The sequence below is a fragment of the Chelonia mydas genome, chromosome 11 (genome assembly GCF_015237465.2).
Source record: "Chelonia mydas isolate rCheMyd1 chromosome 11, rCheMyd1.pri.v2, whole genome shotgun sequence".
In the NCBI taxonomy this organism is placed as follows: Eukaryota; Metazoa; Chordata; order Testudines; family Cheloniidae; genus Chelonia; species Chelonia mydas.
In genome coordinates, this window is record NC_051251.2 from 2749848 (window position 1) to 2770924 (window position 21077).

Sequence of the window (21077 nt, forward strand, 5' to 3'; positions counted from 1 at the left end):
GCATGGGATTCTTCCGTCCTAAGTGCAGGACTCTGCACTTGTCCTTGTTGAACCTCATCAGATTTCCTTTGGCCCAATCCTCTAATTTGTCTAGGCCCCTCTGTATTCTATCCCTACCCTCCAGCGTATCTACCTCTCCTCCCAGTTTAGTGTCATCTGCAAACTTGCTGAGGGTGCAATCCACACCATCGTCCAGATCATTTATGAAGATATTGAACAAAACCGGCCCAAGGACCGACCCTTGGGGTGCTCCACTTGATACCGGCTGCCAACTAGGCACAGAGCCATTGATCACTACCCGTTGAGCCCGACAATCTAGCCAGCTTTCTATCCACCTTATCGTCCATTCATCCAGCCCATACTTCTTTAACTTGCTGACACGAATACTGTGGGAGACCGTGTCAAAAGCTTTGCTAAAGGCAAGGAACAACACGTCCACTGCTTTCCCCTCATCCACAGAACCAGTTATCTCGTCATAGAAGGCAATTAGATTAGTCAGGCATGACTTGCCCTTGGTGAATCCATGCTGACTGTTCCTGATCACTTTCCTCTCGTGTAAGTGCTTCAGAATTGATTCCTTGAGGACCTGCTCCATGATTTTTCCAGGGACTGAGGTGAGGCTGACTGGCCTGTAGTTCCCAGGATCATCCTTTTTCCCTTTTTTAAAGATGGGCACTACATGAGCCTTTTTCCAATCTTCTGGGACTTCCCCGATCGCCCTGAGTTTTCATGAGAAGAAGAATAGAATCGGTTTCAGAAAAGGATTCATGTGTGGATGAGACCATCCTGAGTTCCATTAGATAGGCCGGAGCATTATTTCTAAGGGGATATTTACTCTTGTGCTGCAACCACATATGAGCCAACCACAAATAGGCAGGATATAGGCAGAAATTTGGATGAAATTCACAGGTAAAGCCAGAAGGGACCACTGTGATTGTCCACCCTGACCTCCTGTAGACCACAGGCTGTGGGATGTTCAAACAGGAGCTAATTCAGGGACTAGAGGAGATCTTGTAGAGAAACGCCCAGTCTTGGTTAAAACTAGGGCTGTTAAGCGATTAAAAAAAAATTAATCCCAATTAATTGTGCTGTTAAACAAAATAATAGAATACCGTTTATTTAAATATTTTGGGGTGTTTTCTACATTTTCAAATATATTGATTTCAATTAGAACACAGAATACGAGGTGTAGAGTGCTCACTTTATATTGACAGGTTTCAGAGTAACAGCCGTGTTAGTCTGTATTCGTAAAAAGAAAAGGAGTACTTGTGGCACCTTAGAGACTAACCAGTTTATTTGAGCATGAGCTTTCGTGAGCTACAGCTCACTTCATCGGATGTATAGCATATCGTGGAAACTGCAGAAGACATTATATACACACAGAGACCATGAAACAAAACTTCCTCCCACCTCACTCCCCCGCTGGCAACAGCTTATCTAAAGTGATCATCAAGTAGGGCCATTTCCAGCACAAATCCAGGTTTTCTCACCCTTCCCCCCCCCCCCACACACACACACATACAAACTCACTCTCCTGCTGGTAATAGCCCATCCCTCTTTGAAACCTCTCTTTATAATGCGCATGATAATCAAGGTGGGTCATTTCCAGCACTAATCCAGGTTTTCTCACACACCCCCCCCCCACACACACCCCCCTCCAAAAACCACACACACAAACTCACTCTCCTGCTGGCAATAGCTCATCTTACAATGTGCACAGCAATCAAGGTGGGCCATTTCCAGCATAAATCCAAGTTTAACCAGAACGTCTTGGGGGGGGTTTAGGCTACCTTGCATAATGACTTAGCCACTCCCAGTCTCTATTCAAGCCCAAATTAATAGTATCCAATTTGCAAATGAATTCCAATTCAGCAGTTTCTTGCTGGAGTCTGGATTTGAAGTTTTTTCGCTTTAAGATAGCGACCCTCATGTCTGTGATTGCGTGACCAGAGAGATTGAAGTGTTCTCCGACTGGTTTATGAATGTTATAATTCTTAACATCTGATTTGTGTCCATTTATTCTTTTACGTAGAGACTGTCCAGTTTGACCAATGTACACGGCAGAGGGGCATTGCTGGCACATGATGGCATATATCACATTGGTGGATGTGCAGGTGAACGAGCCTCTGATAGTGTGGCTGATGTTGTTAGATATGTGGGCACAGTTGGCAACGGGCTTTGTTGCAAGGATAGGTTCCTGGGTTAGTGGTTCTGTTGTGTGGTATGTGGTTGTTGGTGAGTATTCGCTTCAGGTTGGGGGGCTGTCTGTAGGCAAGGACTGGCCTTTCTCCCAAGATTTGTGAGAGTGTTCTCTCACAAATCTTGGGAGAAAGGCCAGTCCTTGCCTACAGACAGCCCCCCAACCTGAAGCGAATACTCACCAACAACCACATACCACACAACAGAACCACTAACCCAGGAACCTATCCTTGCAACAAAGCCCGTTGCCAACTGTGCCCACATATCTAACAACATCAGCCACACTATCAGAGGCTCGTTCACCTGCACATCCACCAATGTGATATATGCCATCATGTGCCAGCAATGCCCCTCTGCCGTGTACATTGGTCAAACTGGACAGTCTCTACGTAAAAGAATAAATGGACACAAATCAGATGTTAAGAATTATAACATTCATAAACCAGTCGGAGAACACTTCAATCTCTCTGGTCACGCAATCACAGACATGAGGGTCGCTATCTTAAAGCGAAAAAACTTCAAATCCAGACTCCAGCAAGAAACTGCTGAATTGGAATTCATTTGCAAATTGGATACTATTAATTTGGGCTTGAATAGAGACTGGGAGTGGCTAAGTCATTATGCAAGGTAGCCTAAACCCCCCCCAAGACGTTCTGGTTAAACTTGGATTTATGCTGGAAATGGCCCACCTTGATTGCTGTGCACATTGTAAGATGAGCTATTGCCAGCAGGAGAGTGAGTTTGTGTGTGTGGTTTTTGGAGGGGGGTGTGTGTGTGGGGGGGGGGTGTGAGAAAACCTGGATTAGTGCTGGAAATGACCCACCTTGATTATCATGCGCATTATAAAGAGAGGTTTCAAAGAGGGATGGGCTATTACCAGCAGGAGAGTGAGTTTGTATGTGTGTGTGTGGCGGGGGGGGGGGGGGGGGAGGAAGGGTGAGAAAACCTGGATTTGTGCTGGAAATGGCCCTACTTGATGATCACTTTAGATAAGCTGTTACCAGCAGGGGAGTGAGGTGGGAGGAAGTTTTGTTTCATGGTCTCTGTGTGTATATAATGTCTTCTGCAGTTTCCACGATATGCTATACATCCGATGAAGTGAGCTGTAGCTCACGAAAGCTCATGCTCAAATAAACTGGTTAGTCTCTAAGGTGCCACAAGTACTCCTTTTCACTTTATATTGATGTGTTTATTACAAATATTTGCCCTGTAAAACACAAAAGAAATCGTATTTTTCAATTCACCTCATACAAGTACTGTCGTGCAACCTCTTTATCGTGAAAGTTGAACTTAGATGTAGAATTATGTACAAAAAATCACTGCATTCAAAAATAAAACCGTGTCCAACTTTAGAGCCTGTACGTGCACTCGGTCCTACTTCAGCCAATCGCTCAGACAAACAAGTTTGTTTCCACGTGCAGACGATAATGCTGCCCGCTTCTTGTTTACAGTATCACCCGAAAGTGAGAACAGGTGTTCGCATGGCACTGTTGTAGCCGGCATCGCAAGATATTTACATGCCAGATGCGCTAAAGATTCATATGTCCCTTCATGCGTCAAACACCGTTCCAGAGGACGTGCGTCCATGCTGATGACGGGTTCTGCTCGATAACGATCCAAAGCAGAGGGGACCAACGCATGTTCATTTTCATCATCGGAGTCCGATGCCACCAGCTGAAGGTTGATTTTTTTTTTTTTTTTTTTTTTTTTTTTCTTTTTTGGTGGTTCGGGTTCTGTAGTTTCCACATCGGAGTGTTGCTCTTTTAAGACTTCTGAGAGCATGCTCCACACCTCGTCCCTCTCAGATTTTGGAAGGCACTTCAGATTCTTAAACCTTGGGTCGAGTGCTGTAGCGATCTTTAGAAATCTCACATCGGTACCTTCTTTGCGTTTTGTCAGATCTGCAGTGAAAGTGTCCTTAAAACAAACAACATGTGCTGGGTCATCACCCGAGACCGCTAGAATGTGAGCTATATGGCAGAATGCGGGTAAAACAGAGCAGGAGACGTACAATTCTCTCCCAAGGAGTTCACTCACAAATTTAATATCTTACTTTTTTAATGAGCATCCTCACCATGGAAGCAAGTCCTCTGGAATGGTGGCTGAAGCATGAAGGGGCATATGAATGTTTAGCATGTCTGACATGTAAATATCTTGCAATGCTGGCCATAAAAGTGCCATGCGAATGCCTGTTCTCACTTTCAGGTGCCATGGTAAACAAGAAGCAGGCAGCATTATCTCCTGTAAATGTAAACAAACTTGTATGTCAGAGCGATTGGCTGAACAAGAAGTAGGACTGAGTGGACTTATAGGCTCTGAAGTTTTATATAACAAAAAAAAAATCTACATTTGTAAGTTACACTTTCATAATAGAGGTTGCACTACAGAGCTTGTATGAGGGGCGTAGAAAAATACTACATCATTTTTACAGTGCAGATTTGTAATAAAAATATTAAGTGATCCCTGTACACTTTGTATTCTGTGTTGCAATAGAAATGTAGAAAAATATCCAAAATATTTAAATTGGGATTCTATTGTTTAAGAGTGTGATTAATAGCGATTAATTTGAGAGGTTTCAAAGTAACAGCCACGTTAGTCTGTATTCGCAAAAAGAAAAGGAGGACTTGTGGCACCTTAGAGACTAACCAATTTATTTGAGCATGAGCTTTCGTGAGCTACAGCTCACTTCATAAGTGAGCTGTAGCTCACGAAAGCTCATGCTCAAATAAATTGGTTAGTCTCTAAGATGCCACAAGTCCTCCTTTTCTTTTTGCGATTAATTTGAGTTAATTGCATGAGTTAACTACTATTTAATCAACTGCCCTAATTGAAACATTTCCAGTGATGCTGGATGCGAATGCACCACGACCCTTGGTAAATTGTTCCAACGATTAATGATCCTCCCTGCTAAAAATGTCTCATTTCTAGTCTGACTTGGCCTAGCAAATATTTCATAACTGTCAGTTACGGGGGTTTTGTCACGCTTCCTCCCACGCTTCTGTACTGGCTACGGGTGGAGGCTGGGCTGATAATTCTACGGTCAAGTTTTTACATTCCCCTGTCCTGGCAGTTTGTTTACTTTGTGTATGCATATCTGCCTGTATAATCTTACTTTTCTTACCACTTTTCTGTGGGTCTTTCAGACAGCAATGGGGTGGGGGAAGGGAGGGAGAAACGTTTTTTAAAAAGACAGGAACACATTCTGCAGCCGCTAACATTGCATGGGGATTCGGGTAAATGTGGAGCCTGCATGAAACGATCTTTTAAGTAGTTAGCGACCGTCCCATTTACCCACAATCCAGCCATTCTCCATTTTGACGTTTTTCCCCACTCGGATCTCACAGTGAGGGGCTGTTGGAGCGAAAACACTGTGAATGTAACTGTACTGGAAACGAACCTCCTGACTTACCTGATCAACACCATACGTAATTAGAGCCAGAGGGTGGGTTGACTTTTTTTTTTTTAAAGCCAGTTTCTTGACCCCTGCTGGTTTTTGGCTGTCTTACTGATTGCTGGCTTGGCCAGTGGTAACCCGTGGGGTCGGTTTCATTTCCTTGTTCTCAGGGCCCTGGTGTTTGGGTTGTTTATGGAAGCATCTTTGTTTGTTTGAGAAGCAGCTGTTCCCTCTAGTATCTGCCTCTAGCTGGCATGGGGAGGGGAAGAGGGTGGGGGGTTGTAAGCAAGTTTTAAACCTCAAAGTAAGCTTTTATTTGTTGTTCGGCAGCTTTTTCCCTGCTGTGGCAGCTGTTTGTTGTTGCTGGAAAAATACCCACGTTGGGGAAAACTTCAACCTAACAAAAACCGTGTTTTATTTTGTTAAAGGCTGCATAGCGAACCCTCATAACTGCTGCGGAGATCAAGGGCTTAAGTCCAATCCTTCTTGGAATTGCCCTTTCTCCGGATCATCAGAACATCCGCTGTTAGGCAGGATAAAATCTTCTGTGCTTTGCTGCCAGGGCCAGCCCGTAACTGCCCCAGGCCTCAGCAGATGCTTCTATTAAGGTTACTCCACGATTGTCCATGGCGGTGATTTTAGCTGCTTCCTATAGAACGTTTTGTACAGGCTGATCCCGGGGACAAGACACCGAGCTCGCGGGACCCAGGCTCTGAGCTGATGGCTGCCGGCAGAGATGTTGTAACTGTCCACACACCCACACCCCACATGCTCGCCCCACTGCCCAGCAGTGTCCACGTGACAGCCATGTATGCGTCAGCTGGGGCTGTCTGGATCAGAGCCCGCCCTAGAGTCATGGGGTCAGCGGGGGAGAATGGGCTCAGAGTTCACTCCAGCCTCGGCCACTGCTGCTGTTTGTTTCATTGTGGCCGTTCTCCGCCCCCCTCCTCCCCGAGAGGCGCTGTTGCGCCCACATGCACCCCGTGGGGGGTGGGAGCAGGGGGCCTGGCATGGGCCCAACTTTAATTGAAGGGCTCTGTTGGGGTTTCATTATCTCCTTTGAAGGTGGGGTGTGTGGCCGGTGGGGTTCCCCACAGTCTGCTCCTCCCCACTCCCAGCATCTTCTGGGGTTTCTCGTCTGTCCAGCCTCATGTGATCCCACCCCGAGGCCCAGTAGGGTCCCATCTCTGGCGTGAGGCTCCCAGAAGCTGCCCGCCCACCTTGCTGGGGGTGGGGGGGGCACAGGGAATCACCAAGAGGGATTTGCCCAAAGTCCAGTGGTAGAGCTGGGGATGGAACCCAGGAGTCCTGATTCTAGTCCCTGCTCTAAAGGCTCTCCTCACAGCAAAGGGATGGAACCCAGGACTCCTGCCTCCCCTGCCACATCTGCAAGGTCTCTTTCCCTGTAGACCCGGCTCCTCAGTGGGGCAAAGGGGAGGGGCTTGTAGCTGCTTGGAGAATCCAGCTGGCCCTGAATACTCCCCTGCTGAGCTGGGAATCCCCTGGGGGTGTCGCCTGAGGGGCAGGGTGCTGGGGGGAGGGGCGGGGTTCTGGTTTGTCACCTCCCCTTCTCCCCTAGGTACCAATACTAATGTGGGGCTCCTTTGAGCTCCTTGCTAGGAGCTGATGTGGAGGCCACATGGCTCAGGGATGTGGAGGCAGGGAAGTTGCTGCCCTGGGTCTCCTCTGGGGGAGTGGGGGTGACTAGTGGTTAGAGCAGAGGGGCCTGAGTCAGGACCCCCCGGCTACCAGCCCCTGCACATTCCATATGCAACCCTGAGTGTCGCTTCCCTGCCCTGTGCCTCAGTTTCCCCAAATGCCTCCAGAACCGCAGCTAGGGAAGGTACTAGAGAAATGTAAATGCTTGTTGTTGTAATGTGTGCAAATTAGGTGCTGCCTCTGGGCTCCTGGCAGGTTGTCAAAGCACCCCTCTGCATCACACAAATTGTTACCCTTCCCCACTGCCACCCCCGCCCCCTCCCACACATATACACACAGTATAGCAAGGCAAATATATAAGTTAAAGACAAAAAAAACAAAAACAAAAAAGCCACCAGCCCTTGCCTGTGTGCCTGAACGGGTTAATGCTACTCCAGCCAAGTTTCCTCTTTTAAAACCACAGGGCTGGGGGCCTGGCAGAGGGAACAGGAGGTTTCATGATCACTAGGATGGCTGGTGCAATTGGTGGAGAGAAACCAGCACAGAAGCCTGACTGGGGGTGGGGAGCAGGCTGGAAAATTACCGGCAGCCCTGGTAAATGCTCTGACAGCTTCCTCCTCTTCCCCTCCCGCAGACAGCTCTGTGGGGGGCTGCTCTGCCGGCACTCATCTAGGAGCAGCTGAAAGCTCTCATGCTGAAGCCCTCAAAGCCCATAGCCCGCTGATCTCCATCCCCTGCCCCGGTGCCCACCCCCGGCTGGCGGTTTTGCCACCCGGAAAGCCCGGTTTCAGCGGTTGCCACTGCCAGCAGCGTGGTGACGGGGCCTGGGCCTGCTTCCCCTGCTCGCAGGCCTTGTCTCTCTGCCAGAGGTGTGCCGGGGTTCGGCTGAGCCACGCTCAATGCCATGGACCGGGCAGGTCGCTGCTCGAATGACTGACGCGCCAGCGCCCCCCGCCGGCGTGTCTCAAAGCGCTCTGCGGCCGCGAGCGACCCGCGCCTGGCGCATCCACCCTGCGATGCGGCTTGGAGGGATCCCAGTTGTACGGACGGGACCCTGAGGCCAGATCTACCCCAGGGAGGCGGTGGTCGTGTCGGCTGTTGTACCGGCAGTGCACCGTCGGCAACGCTGCGCTTCTACCGGCATAGCTGACTGCAGCCCCCCCGGGCAAAAGGAGTGATGGCGGGGACAGTGTGGGGCTTGCTTAAGGTCAAAGAGTAGGAGAGCGAGGGATAGAACCCAGGAGTCCTGGCTCCAGACCCCATTCCCCTCCTGGACCTGGGAATAGAACCCAGGAGTCCTGATTCCCAGACCCCCACCCACTCACTCCCTAGCCCCCACTCCCCGCCCAGAACGGGGAATAGAACCAGTCCCTGCTGTGGCCCACTACACCCAACTGCTTCCCCCCACGCTGCCAGGATATTTGCTGGCGCTTGTATCTTTCGAGAGAAACCAATGGAAATGCCTGGCTGGGTGAGTCCAAGAGCAGTGAAAGCAACCCCGCTTCCCATACACGCACCCCATTCCTTCTCCAGGCCCCTCCAGGGCCATTAACCAGCAGCTGCCCACTGAAGCTTCCTTGCAGGCCAGTTTTCCAGATGCTGAGGGCTTGCATGCCGTGAAATCCGAGCCCGTGAATTCATCCTGCTTGCTGGGGGAGCATGGTCTCCCCAACTTTAATCCGCCCCCCCCCCCGGCGCTGAGCTCACTTCCTGAACCTGACCATGCACGCTGTGTCCTGGGCAGACCACATGTGCCAGCTCCCCACCCCTGCTTGGGAAGCCCGTTGACAGCAGCTCTCCGGGGTGCCCTGGGTGCGTAGCTCAGAACCCAGGGCACAGCTCTGCCCTTCCTCCGGGGCGGGGCAGGTCAGCGCTCCAGCGGCTGGGACTTTGATGCCCCGGGGGATCAGGGGAATTCCAGATCTCCCTGATAAGCTGGAGGCTTATTGTGGATGGTGCGGGAAGGGCAGAGCTCCTTTCTCAGAAACGTGGCCAGCGTGCGAAGGATTCCTGGCCTTGTCTCACATCTGGCGCGGTGCCTTCAGGGGTGGAGGAGAGCCAGCTTGGGGCAGCTGGGCACTGTTCTGACTTCTCCACGCCTGGCTTTGCCAGTTCCCCTCACTCCTGCCCCCAGCCCCCTCTGCCACGTTGCAAGGGGTACCTGAAAGCCAGATTGGCATTCGTCATCCCAGGGCGTTCTCAGTAACGCAGATCAGCGCCCCCCCGTCCCTTCCCGTCAGCCCTGCCATGCGCCTCTCCAGCGACATGCAGGGAGATTCAGCTCCCCCGCCTCCTCCCCTGGCTCCTACCCAGCCTGTCCCCCTGAATTGTCCCCCAGTAACAGGAGCATCTGCCCCCACTTGGGAGCACCCCCCTGTGGAGCCACCTGGAGGTGTCTTGGTTCCCTGTTTGCTTAGTTCATGCTGATCCATTGACTTGGAAATCCTTCTGTAAGTGGTGCCCCTGCCCCTGCCCCTGCCCCAAGCGCCTCTCTGGGGAAAGGTTTCAGAGGAGCAGCCGTGTTAGTCTGTATTCGCAAAAAGAAAAGGAGGACTTGTGGCACCTTAGAGACTAACCAATTTATTTGAGCGTAAGCTTTCGTGAAAACTGAATGCATCCGATGAAGTGAGCTGTAGCTCACGGAAGCTTATGCTCAAATAAATTGGTTAGTCTCTAAGGTGCCACAAGTCCTCCTTCTCTGGGGAAACTGGCCCCACTAGTGAGATCATCTCTGTGTGGAGCTTGGACGCTGAAAGGCACAGCCCCGTGGGTGTCTGGCCGTGCACCGGCTGAGTCGGGCGAAGGGCTTTGGCTAGTTTGGCTTCGGGAAGGGGGTAGGAGGGGGGCTTCTTGTTGATGCCCCTGCTGCAGCGGCTACCTTCCCCCCCCCCCCGCAAGAGCTGGTGTGATCGTGGGAGCCAGGTGGACGGGCTGGGTCTGCGCCAATCCCAGGGCGCTGGCAGCGCTGGCGGTCAAAGCCGTGCTTAGCAGGCGTGGGCAGAGAGGCAAGGGTGGGTGAAGCTGCATTAGCCCCATTTTGCAGAGCGGGAAACTGAGGTTAACAGCCTGGGGCCAGGGTTCCCAGCTGGCGCAAATGGTCAGAGCTCCATTGACGTCAAGGAGATTACGCTGATTTATGCCCTCCCAGGAGCTGACCCCCTGATTCTCAAGGCGCCCGCAGCTGCTATTGATGGTCTGGCTGTCGGGAGTTTGGCCCAGGGCTGCGGAGGGAATCTGCCCCTTTGTACGGCAGGAGAGGGTCGCCCTTGAGGGATGGACAGGGACAGCTATGCTGGCCTGCACTGTGACTGCAGGGATCGCTGTAGCAGGGAACCCGCCGTGCGGAGACACGGCTCGTGCTGGTTTTGCCGGCGTATTTTGCACTGGTTCGGCGGACGAGCTCTGCCGGCAGAAGCATTGTAGGGCAGTATCACTGTCTCTACGTTGGGGCTTTAGCTGGGCTAGAAAGGTCTTAAAAATCCCCTCCCTAACTGACATCTTGCCGCTGGCAGCAGTTTTTAGCGTCCGACCTGGCCTGCGTCAGAGCTGTGATGTAACCTGCGTGTCCTGGCTTCCCGGTCCCTGGGCTCCCATCCCCATCTCTCGTCTGGCCACCGCTCGGCAGACAAAACCGGCAGTCTGGCCACCTCCCCACGGGCTACCTGTGACAGTAGGAAGAGTTTAGTCTAAAAGCTTTTGCTGCCCCTCTTGGAAAGGGGGGAAATCCAGACCCAGATGCTTTCCTGTCTCTCCTCCCTTTCTCGGGGGGGATGCTACCTAATGGCACCCTAGGTTGCTCTGCAGCACGTCTGCCCCCGACCCAAAGAGGGCAGGGAGAGCAGCTGAGTTGCTGGGCCCCGGCGGGAGTGGGAGGGAGACCCGTCTCTGCGTCTCACTCTGTCCCTCTCCCTGTCCCCCCCCAGGTACAGCCTGTACGCCCGCACCCGGCTGGGCTACCTGTTCTACAGACGGCAGATGAAGAAAGCCCGGGAGCGGTATCCACATGGCCACTCGATTCCCCAGCCTGTGATGTTCAGCGGTGAGTCCTAGCTGCTTCTGGGGCTCCCTCCCTTTCCCCTCTTCTGGAGCCTGTTCTCACTCATCCCACAAGTCCGGGGCCCAGGCTGGGGTGCCAGGGTAGCACTCCCTGTGAGAGGGTGGGTCTCTAACCCCCTCTAGCAGCTGATGCACGAGAGGGTAACAGTCTGCTACAGCCGCCAGGCAGTGGAGTTCCTCCTTGAGCTCAGGCGGCAGAGCCTCGTGATTTTAGTGCTGAAGGTGCCGGGTTCCCTTGCAGGGGGAACGAGGGGTAGTTACGCTAACCTGTGGATCCAGGTTCGGGTTGGGCCGGGGTCTGGGGGTCTAACTGGGCACGAGGAGATGACAGCCCCTGAATCCCGTGAGCCGCTCCAGCAGTAACTTGGGCCTCGTCTGATCAAAACTCTCCAATTCCGCTGCCCTTGGCCCGTGGGCCGGATCAGGACAGACGTTGAGGGGTCAGAGTCTGAGCTGGGTGGTCCCTGGACCCTCGGGGCTGCCTGGGGTTTGGGGCTGTGGCTCAGATCCCCTTTCTCAGCTGCTTGTCTGTCTGCCCTGTTACCCCAGGGGTAAAGATCCTGCCGATCCCCGTGCTATCCAACAACTATAGCTACCTGGTCATCGACACCCACTCCAACGCTGCTGCCGCCATCGACCCCTCAGACCCCCTGGCCGTGCAGGTGAGACCTCCTCCCCCGCCCCAGCGGGGCCAGCGCCCCGCCCTCCGGGCCGTGAAACTGACCAGGGGATCGATCCACTGAGACGCGCAGGGTGTCCCTGACGCTGAGGGACGGGGAGAGGGGACCCGCCCCCTTTCACCATCCCGTGGCCACGGGGGAGGTAAGGGGGCTAGTGCCTGAGCCTCCCTCGGTGCCCCCTCTTCCTGTCCACCCCCCACTCCCCACTCTTGTCCCTGTATCCTGCGGATCTGCCGGATTTTTGCCAGCAGCACCGACCTTTCCCTGCTGGGCTGCCTGTCCCACCCTTCCTGGCGTCGGGGGGCAGCAGTTGCGGGGTGGGCGTCGGACAAAGAAGATCAGGCACCCAGCCTCGCTGCAAGGGGCAAACCAGCCCTGGCCCCCCTGCTGCCCTGCTCTTCAAAGGCCCCCGCGGCCAAGGGCCCAGCCCCCTCCTTCCTGCTGCCCGAAGCTGCCAGCCCTTTGTTGCCTGTTTGTTTCGGGGCTGGGGGGTGCCAGAGACTCCAGGGAGCCTGCTAGGCACTTGGCTGTTGCTATTGATTTTGCAGGGAAGGTGGTGCCAGATACCATGGTGATGCGTGAAAGGCTAAACCGCTGAGAGAGAGCAGGAGCTGCGTGTGTGTGGCTGGTAGAGGGGGGAGGAGAGGAAGAGAGAACAAACAGGGAGATATGCAGCACGGGGGTGGGGGGAGGCCACAGAAAGGAAATGCAGCAGTCCCTTGTTTGGTGGGGGGGGAATCCCAGCTCCTAAAATACCCCTCCACCAATGGAACTGCCCTCAGTGACTGTGTGCGAATCCAGCTGCACCCTGTCACTCTCCTGTGCTCGGGTGTTGCCCCCCCCCCCCAAGTTGCAGTGGGGAGGCAGGGAGCATAGGACCACAGGGCTGGGGTAGGACCAAGGCTCCATGCCTGTCTCCAAGCCCCACGCTGTGGCCACGCAGGACTTCACAAGTGGGGCGGAACGCTGCTCCCCCAGCTGCACAGAGCGAAGGAGAATCCCCTTAAGATCATAGCGCTATAGGGCCCATGACACAGGTGAGCAGTTCTGAATCCAGTCAGCAGAGGGCAGCGGTGCGTGCACCGTCTCATTACGCCCTGCTTTACAGAGAACTTGGCTTCCCCTTTTAACCTCATCATGGCCAGTCCTAGCGACAGGAGATCGCAGCAGCTGGTGCGTCAGCCTCTCGGTGGCCCCGTCTCTGGCATAGGGGACGCTTTGCCCGATGGGCATCGAGATGGCACCCAGGGTGGTCAATACAAACCAACTGCTGGCTCCACTCTGGTGTGCCCGGCTGGTTGGCTCTGCACCCACCAGTGGTGCCTGCCACGCCCTCCCTGAGAGCAGCTGCCCCCTGTGCACGCTGCCAGGACATGCCAGGCTCCAAACCTGTTACGCCTGGGAGCAGGGCTGAGTCACTGGGGGAACCTCCTGGGGAGGCGGGGGGGAGGGGGCTTCTCTGGAATCTTGTTCAAACTTGCAGAGCCTAAGCCGCTGCCTGCCCCCCCTTTCCCCCCCAGCGTGTGGGAGGAGATCAGCCACCATGCATGCAGATCGCTACTACATTGGCCTGGGTTCTTTTTAACCCCTCGGTGCCTGGAGCTCACTTAGCGGCAAGAGCAATGGATCCCAGGCCGGGGAATGAACTTGGAGGGGGGGGGCCTGCCCTGGGGGCTGGCAGGAAGCAGAGGGGGGCGGGGGGGAAGGAGGGGAAACGCAGCAGAGACAGAGGAAGAGCAGCTGCTGCATGGAAATAACTGCTTCTCCCAGTGTGGGGCCTGTGCTGGGCATGGGGGAGCCTTCCCAGAATTTCCCAGCTGCGCATGGCCACCAGCAGGACAGGACTGACTCTAGTGGAGCCCTCCCCACCTGCCCAGCTGGGGAAGCAGCCAGTGCATGAGCCGGCTCCGCTTCCCTGCAACACGCCCCCCCCCCACCCCCCAACACACACACAGTAAAAAGAGTGCCTGCCCCTCCCTGCTCGTGAAACTGTGTGCGTAGTAAAACCTCCTGGGGCAGGAAATGGCTCCGCTGAGCTAAAGATGAAAGCGAGGGGGCCAAATTTACAGACAATACAAAACTATTCAAGATCGTGAAGCCCAGAGCAGCCTGCCAGGGCGGAGTTCCGAAGGGATCTCCCCAAACTGGGGGAGGCAGTGGCAGATGAAATTCAGCGTTGCAAAAGGCAAAGTCGTGCACATTGGAAAGCAGAATCCCAGCTAGCCGGACAAAATGATGGGTCTAAAGTAGCTGCCACCGCTCAAGAAAGAGATTCGGGGGCGGGGGGATCAGTGCAGAGAGCTCTCTGAGAACACCCACTCCATGTGCAGCGGCCGTCACAAAAGCAAGCAATGTTAGGAACCATTAGGGAAGGGGATAGATGAGACGACAGAAAATATCATGTTGCCTCTGTATAAATCCACGGGACGCCCACACCTTGAATACTTTTCAGAGTAACAGCCATGTTAGTCTGTATTCGCAAAAAGAAAAGGAGGACTTGTGGCACCTTAGAGACTAACCAATTTATTTGAGCATAAGCTTTCGTGAGCTACAGCTCACTTCATCGGATGCATACTGTGGAAAGTAATGAAGATCTTTTTATACACACAAAGCATGACAAAATGGGTGTTTACCACTACAAAAGGTTTTCTCTCCCCCCACTCCACTCTCCTGCTGGTAATAGCTTATCTAAAGTGATCACTCTCCTTACAATGTGTATGATAATCAAGGTGGGCCATTTCCAGCACAAATCCAGGGTTTAACAAGAACGTCTGGGGGGGGGTAGAAAAAAACAAGGACTAAGTCATTATGCAAGGTAACCTATTTCCCCTTGTTTTTTCCTACCCCCCCAGACGTTCTTGTTAAACCCTGGATTTGTGCTGGAAATGATTATCATACACATTGTAAGGAGAGTGATCTCTTTAGATAAGCTATTACCAGCAGGAGAGTGGGGTGGGGGGAGAGAAAACCTTTTGTAGTGGTAAACACCCATTTTGTCATGCTTTGTGTGTATAAAAAGATCTTCATTACTTTCCACAGTATGCATCCGATGAAGTGAGCTGTAGCTCACGAACGCTTATGCTCAAATAAATTGGTTAGTCTCTAAGGTGCCACAAGTCCTCCTTTTCTTTTTACTTTGAATACTGCGTGCGGATCTGGTCGCCTGATCTCGAAAAGGATACACTGGAATTGGGAATAGGTCCGGGGGGGCCACAGAAACGAGTAGGGGGGTGGAACGGCTTCCGTACCAGGAGGGAGTACAAAGTCTGCCACTGTTCAGTTTAGGAAAAAGACAACGAAGGGGGGAGATGAGGGAGGTCTATAAAATCATGGCGGGTGCGGAGAAAGTGACCAGGGCAGTCTTATTTAACCCTTCGCAGAACACGAGGACCAAGGGTCACCCAATGAAATTAGCCGGCAGCAGGTTTAAAACAAATGTAAGGAAGTGCTTTCGCACAATGCCCAGTCAGCCCGTGGAACTCCTTGCCGGGGGATGTTGTGAAGGCCAAGGCTATAAATGGGTTAAAAAAAGAACTAGATAAGTTCCTGGAGGACACGTCCGGCAGTGGCTATTAGCCAAGATGGTCAAGGACGCAACCATAGGCCCCAACTTCGCCTGGCGCCGGTGGGTGCTCGACCCCCCCCCCCCCCCCGCCTCACCCTGCCCTGTCTCCACTCTGCCCCCTCCTGCCCCCATTCCAACCCCTTCCCCAAAGTCTCCGCCCCCTCCCTGCCCCTATTCTGACTCCTTCCCCAAATCCCTGCCCTGCCCCCGCCTTCTCCCCTGAGCGCGCCGCGTTCCCAACTCCCTCCCGGAGCTGGCTACAGCTGTTTGGTGGCGGCAAGTGCTGGGAGGTAGGCGGAGGAGCGGGGACGCGGCGCGCTCAGGGGAGGGGGTGGGGCGGGGGGTGAGGGGAGCTTGGCTGCCGGTGGGTGCAGAGCACCCACTAATTTTTCCCCATGGGTGCTCCAGCCCCGGAGCACCCACGGAGTCGGCGCCCATGGACGCAACCCCCTGCTCTAGGCGTCCCTAAGCCTCTGACTGTCAAAGGCTGGGCGTGGAGGACGGGGTGGCTCACTCGATGATTGCCTGGTCTGGTCACTCCCTCTGGAGCACCTGGCACCGGCAGTGGTCAGAGAGGGGATCCTGGGTTCGATGGACCATTGCTCTGCCCCAGTACGGCCACGCTGATGTTGTTGAGCCAGGGCGTCCCTGGAGATTACTGGGGCAGGCCGTGTGTGCTGGAGAATTGGGGTCCTGACCCCTGCCAGGGGCTGGGAGGGATCTGTGCTGCCGTGAGGAGCCCTGGGTTTGCATCCTGCCCCCTGCCTGCCCGGCTGGCCGGGCATGGGATACCTAGCCCTCGGGCAGTCCCGGTTTCGAGTCTCACCCATCATTGCGGGGGGCAGCTGTGGGATCTGGGGGCAGTTCCTTCGCACCGTGGAGCAGCGGGGGGCGGGGATAGGTCAGAGCGACTGGAGGGTGCAGCAGTGGGGAGCCTGGGCCCCCCAGTATCAACAGCTTCCTCGCCAATTCTAGGCCTGAATCAAATCACATGGCTGCCAGATTGGGGGAGGTGCTGACTGGCTGGTCACCTCCTCTCCCATGTCTGTCCCCCAGTTGATTGGTGCAGCCCACCCCACCAGACAGCTCCCTGTTTCTTTAGCCCCTGGGGTGGGCTGGGGGCAGAGCCTGTGGCCAGGCTGGGGCTGCTGCTCACGCTCTCTCTTCTTCCAGGCAGCCATCGAGAAGGAGGGGGTGACGCTGGAGGCCATCCTGTGCACCCACAAACACTGGTAAGGGGGCTGCTCCGGGGGACAGGGGTGCGGGACGGGGGTGGGGGCCAACTTCCTGCCTAGGGCAGGTCATTGCCCTTCGGGGGTGGGGCTGTGCTGGGAGGGAGGCAAAGGATGTGGGGAGCCCAGGGCTGCGGCTACGGGTGGGATTGAGAGGAAGGGCCCTGCCCTGGCATGTCCGGCTGCCATGTGGAAGTGATGGGCAGTGCCGGAACAGGGGGAGGGGCTGGGGGGGGTCGGTGGAGCTGGGGGGAGCCCATCATGAAAGTCCCTTGTTAGCAGGGGGAGGAGGGAATCCGGGGCTTGCTCTGGCCTTCGGGCTCCCGTCTTCCCTGGCCCAGCCCCCCGGGGAGCCCCTTCCTTTCCTGGCCTTGGACTGCTGCCTGCAGCTGGGGAGGGGGCTCCCGGGGCCGGCGGTGCCCTTAAAATCTGCCCCCCAGTCCTGGCCGCTGTTGGGGGGCCTCCCTGGACCGTGGGTTTGGTAGGTCTCCGGCCAGTTCCCAGGGGACAATGGTCCATCTCTGAACCCCACAGCCAGCCCCGTCGTTAACCACACTCTAGAGGCCAAGGCTGGGGCTCCCCGGTCGGTCTGTGGCCCGGGGGCAGGAGCTGGCACGAGGGCTAAAGAGACGTGGTCCCCGAACCGTGTAGCTTGGCTGCAGTATCGGCTCTGGCCTGGCCGATCCTGCCCCCGCGCCAGCCCTGGGGGAAGACGGGTCTCTCACCAGCTGCTTCTTTCCTTCCTTTTGCCCCCTCCCAACACCGTCCCCTTTCCCTGCCCCCTTCCAGGCTCCCCCAGGTGGGTGAGCCGTGCAGCTGGGTTAACCCAGCCTAGGCCAGGGACCCTGGAACTCCCCTCCCCGCTTCCGTCCTCGCTGGCCGGTTCATTTCAACCACCTGCTCCCCTTGTCCCCGCCACCACCAGGGCACCCCCCAGCCCCTCCTCTCACCCCCCTGCCACCGCCGTGAGCTCGGCTCTGATCCGGGTTGGCCCTGACCTAGCCCCCGCCCCCGGTGCTGTCCCCAGGGACTGTGGTGGCTTTGATCTCGGGGGGGGGGCTGTAGCAAAAGCCACGTTCGCTTCCTGAAAGGCAGCGGTTTAGCGTGGGCTGTGCCCTGCCTTATCTCTCCCCGGCACATGTGGCTGGGCCGGATAAGGGGCGGAGACCGGGAATGTGGGGGGATGGGGGATGCGAGGGGATGGCCACGAGCCAGAGCAGCCCGGACAAAGCGGGTATGTGTGTGCAGAGGAGAGTGTGATCGTCCAGGGGGACGGCCCCCCCAGTTTGGGGCGGTTGCAGATGGGCGCAGGGGAGCCTGGGAGGGGTGCCCTGCAGGGAATGATCGTGCCCTGGCAGAGGGGGCTGGATGGGCCCCAACAGGCCCGCCGTTCTGCCCTCACGTCCCCCCACCCCACCCCACCCCACCCCCAGCAGCCCTCCACCCCGCCCATCCACACGCCAGGGCGAGTCCCTGCTGGGGATGCCTGGAGTCTGGCCTCCGAAAGAGAAGCCACACAGAGTGGAGCGAGCAGGGATTGTCTGGGGGTGGGGAGGTGTCCCCCCCCGTCCCCCCCAAAGCATGGAGCACCCTGTTCTCCTGGGAATTGGGGCGGCTGACCCCCCCGCCCGCCTCCCAGTTTTCTGCTCCCTCTGCATGCGTGGAGAGGGGCAGCAGGGATACGAAACGTGGAGGGGATAGACACTAAGGGCTCCCCGCAGCCCCTTGGGGAAATGCTGGAGCAGGGATGGGCTGTTAAAGGAGGGGGGCAGGGCCCTGAGCCTGGTGGGGGGGCCCTGAGTAGATGTCTGCACCCCAGGTAGCACGGATGGGGGGGGTTGGTCAGCAGTGGGAGAAAGTTGGGGTGCCAGTGGAAGCCAGGGAGGGTTTTAGCATCTGGTGGGGGAGGGGAAGGGAAGGCACAAAAACTACACCCCTTGCCCTGCCCCCCCTCTGAGGCCCCGCCCCCCTCTGAGGCCCCGCCCCCATTCACTCCATCCCCTCCTTTCTCTGTTGCTCACTCTTCCCACTGGGCTGGATGAGGGGGCTGGGGTACGGGTGGGGTGAGGGCTCTGGGATGGGGGCAGGGATGAGGGATTTGGGGTGCAGGAGGGGGCTCCGTGCTGGGGCTGAGGGGTTCAGAGTGTGGGAGGGGCTCTGGGCTGGGGTGCGGGGGGTGTGAGGGCTCTGGCTGGTGGTGCAGCGTCTGGGGTGGGGCTGGGGATGAGGGGTTTGGGCTGCAGGAGGGGGCTCCAGGCTGAGGCAGTGGGTTGGGGTGCGAGAGGGGTGCGGGCTCTGGGGTGGGGCCAGGGATGAGGGGTTCAGGGTGTGGGAGGGGTCTCCAGGCAGGGTGGTGGGGAGAGCTGACAGTGTCTCTCGTGCAGGGATCACAGTGGGGAGGGGCACCTGGCGGGGGGAGCTGACAGTCTCTCTAGTGCAGAGATCACAGCGGGGGAGCGTGAGGGTGGGGGGCTCGGCTGGGGGTAGGAGCGCCTGGTGGGGGGGAGCGGGCAGTCTCTCTCCTGCTGGGATCACAGCTGGCGGGGGGCTCGGCTGGCGGGGGGAGCTGACAGTCTCTCGTGCAGGGATCACGGGGGGGCGGGGGGGCTCGGCTGGCGGGGGGAGCTGACAGTCTCTCGTGCAGGGATCACGGGGGGGAGGGGCGGGGGGGCTCGGCTGGCGGGGGGAGCTGACAGTCTCTCGTGCGGGGATCACAGGGGGGAGGGGCGGGGGGGCTCGGCTGGCGGGGGAGCTGACAGTCTCTCGTGCAGGGATCACGGGGGGGCAGGGGGCTAGGCTGGCAGGGGAGCTGACAGTCTCTCGTGCAGGGATCACGGGGGGGCTCGGCTGGCGGGGGAGCTGACAGTCTCTCGTGCAGGGATCACGGGGGGGGCGGGGGGCTCGGCTGGCGGGGGAGCTGACAGTCTCTCGTGCAGGGATCACGGGGGGGCAGGGGGCTAGGCTGGCGGGGGAGCTGACAGTCTCTCGTGCAGGGATCACGGGGGGGCTCGGCTGGCGGGGGAGCTGACAGTCTCTCGTGCAGGGATCACGGGGGGGCAGGGGGCTAGGCTGGCGGGGGGAGCTGACAGTCTCTCGTGCAGGGATCACGGGGGGGGCGGGGGGGCTCAGCTGGCGGGGGAGCTGACAGTCTCTCGTGCAGGGATCACGGGGGGGCAGGGGGCTTGGCTGGCGGGGGGAGCTGACAGTCTCTCTCATGCAGGGATCACAGCGGGGGGAACACGGCGCTGAGACGGCGTTACGGCTCCTGCAGGGTGTATGGCAGTGCCTGCGATGCCATCCCGGAGCTCACCAAGTAAGCGGTGCTGGGTCCCTGGCCGGGGACTGGAGGGGGCGCACGCCCACAGGCCTCCCCTACCCTCCGGGGCGAGCAGGCAGCACGGTCTTCAGAGCCCTGCTCCGTCACCGCCTTCTCTCCTGCGTCTGCCCCTCGGGATGGTGACGGGGCCACGCGTCCCCTGGGAGCTGGGCTGAGCCCTGCCAAACTCATGTCACGTGTGGGCCGATCTGCGGCCAGTGCATGGATGGTCACTGCTGGCCTAGCCTTCGCGGCTGAGGCCTGTCCGCAGGGCGGGCCGGGGGCATCCCCCGGTCAGGGGATCAGCCTGGCCCCATAGTCCAGAGCAATCCTTCTTGCTCCCACACCTTGGCAGAGCATCCTCCCAGGGCCCTAACAGCCTCCTGTCCCGCCCCCGTGCAGCCCCCTCTCGGATAAGGAGACCGTCACCGTGGGACAGCTGCGCTTCAAGGCGCTCTTCACCCCGGGGCACACCGTGGGGCACATGGTCTACGTGCTGGACGGGAAGCCCTTCGAGGGGCCGGCCTGCCTCTTCTCTGGAGACCTCCTCTTCCTCTCGGGCTGCGGTGAGCTGGGCTCCTTTGGTTCTGTCTATGGTATCTGCCCCGTGGGGGGAGGCACAGCTCATTGAGGGGGGTTGGGCCCACCTGCTTCCTCCCTTCACTCTTCATGATGAACAAGATGTGGCTGGCACGAGGTCGGGCTTCCCTAAGCTGCCCTGTTCCTCCCCAGAGGGGGCTGCATTTTAGTGTTGGGGGAAAGGAGGGGCTGGGGCATTGTTTTTTGTCAGGGACTAACAGCCCCACTAACCAGCCCTCATTTGCTCTTTGGTTCCTTCCCCCGACCTCCCTCTGCCCCACGCCACTCTGGGGACAGTGGGGTCTGCGCCCCGTTGGCAGCATCGGGGGCGAAACTCAGGTCCTCTGGCTCTAGAAGCTCCTGTCTCTGCCCCTGGATCTCGGGGGGCGCTCCCCCT

General features: G+C 56.9%; 1 protein-coding gene across 1 annotated transcript in view; it reads left to right on the top strand.

The window, feature by feature from the left end:
* Positions 1–21077, top strand: part of LOC114022112 (probable hydrolase PNKD) — a 36343-nt gene that overhangs the window by 8076 nt on the left and 7190 nt on the right. Inside the window, exons 2-6 of the mRNA XM_037912403.2 lie at positions 11176–11291; positions 11858–11970; positions 16727–16785; positions 20006–20098; positions 20504–20667. Coding sequence (XP_037768331.1) covers positions 11176–11291; positions 11858–11970; positions 16727–16785; positions 20006–20098; positions 20504–20667 — 545 coding nt within the window. The remainder of the gene's footprint in view (positions 1–11175; positions 11292–11857; positions 11971–16726; positions 16786–20005; positions 20099–20503; positions 20668–21077) is intronic.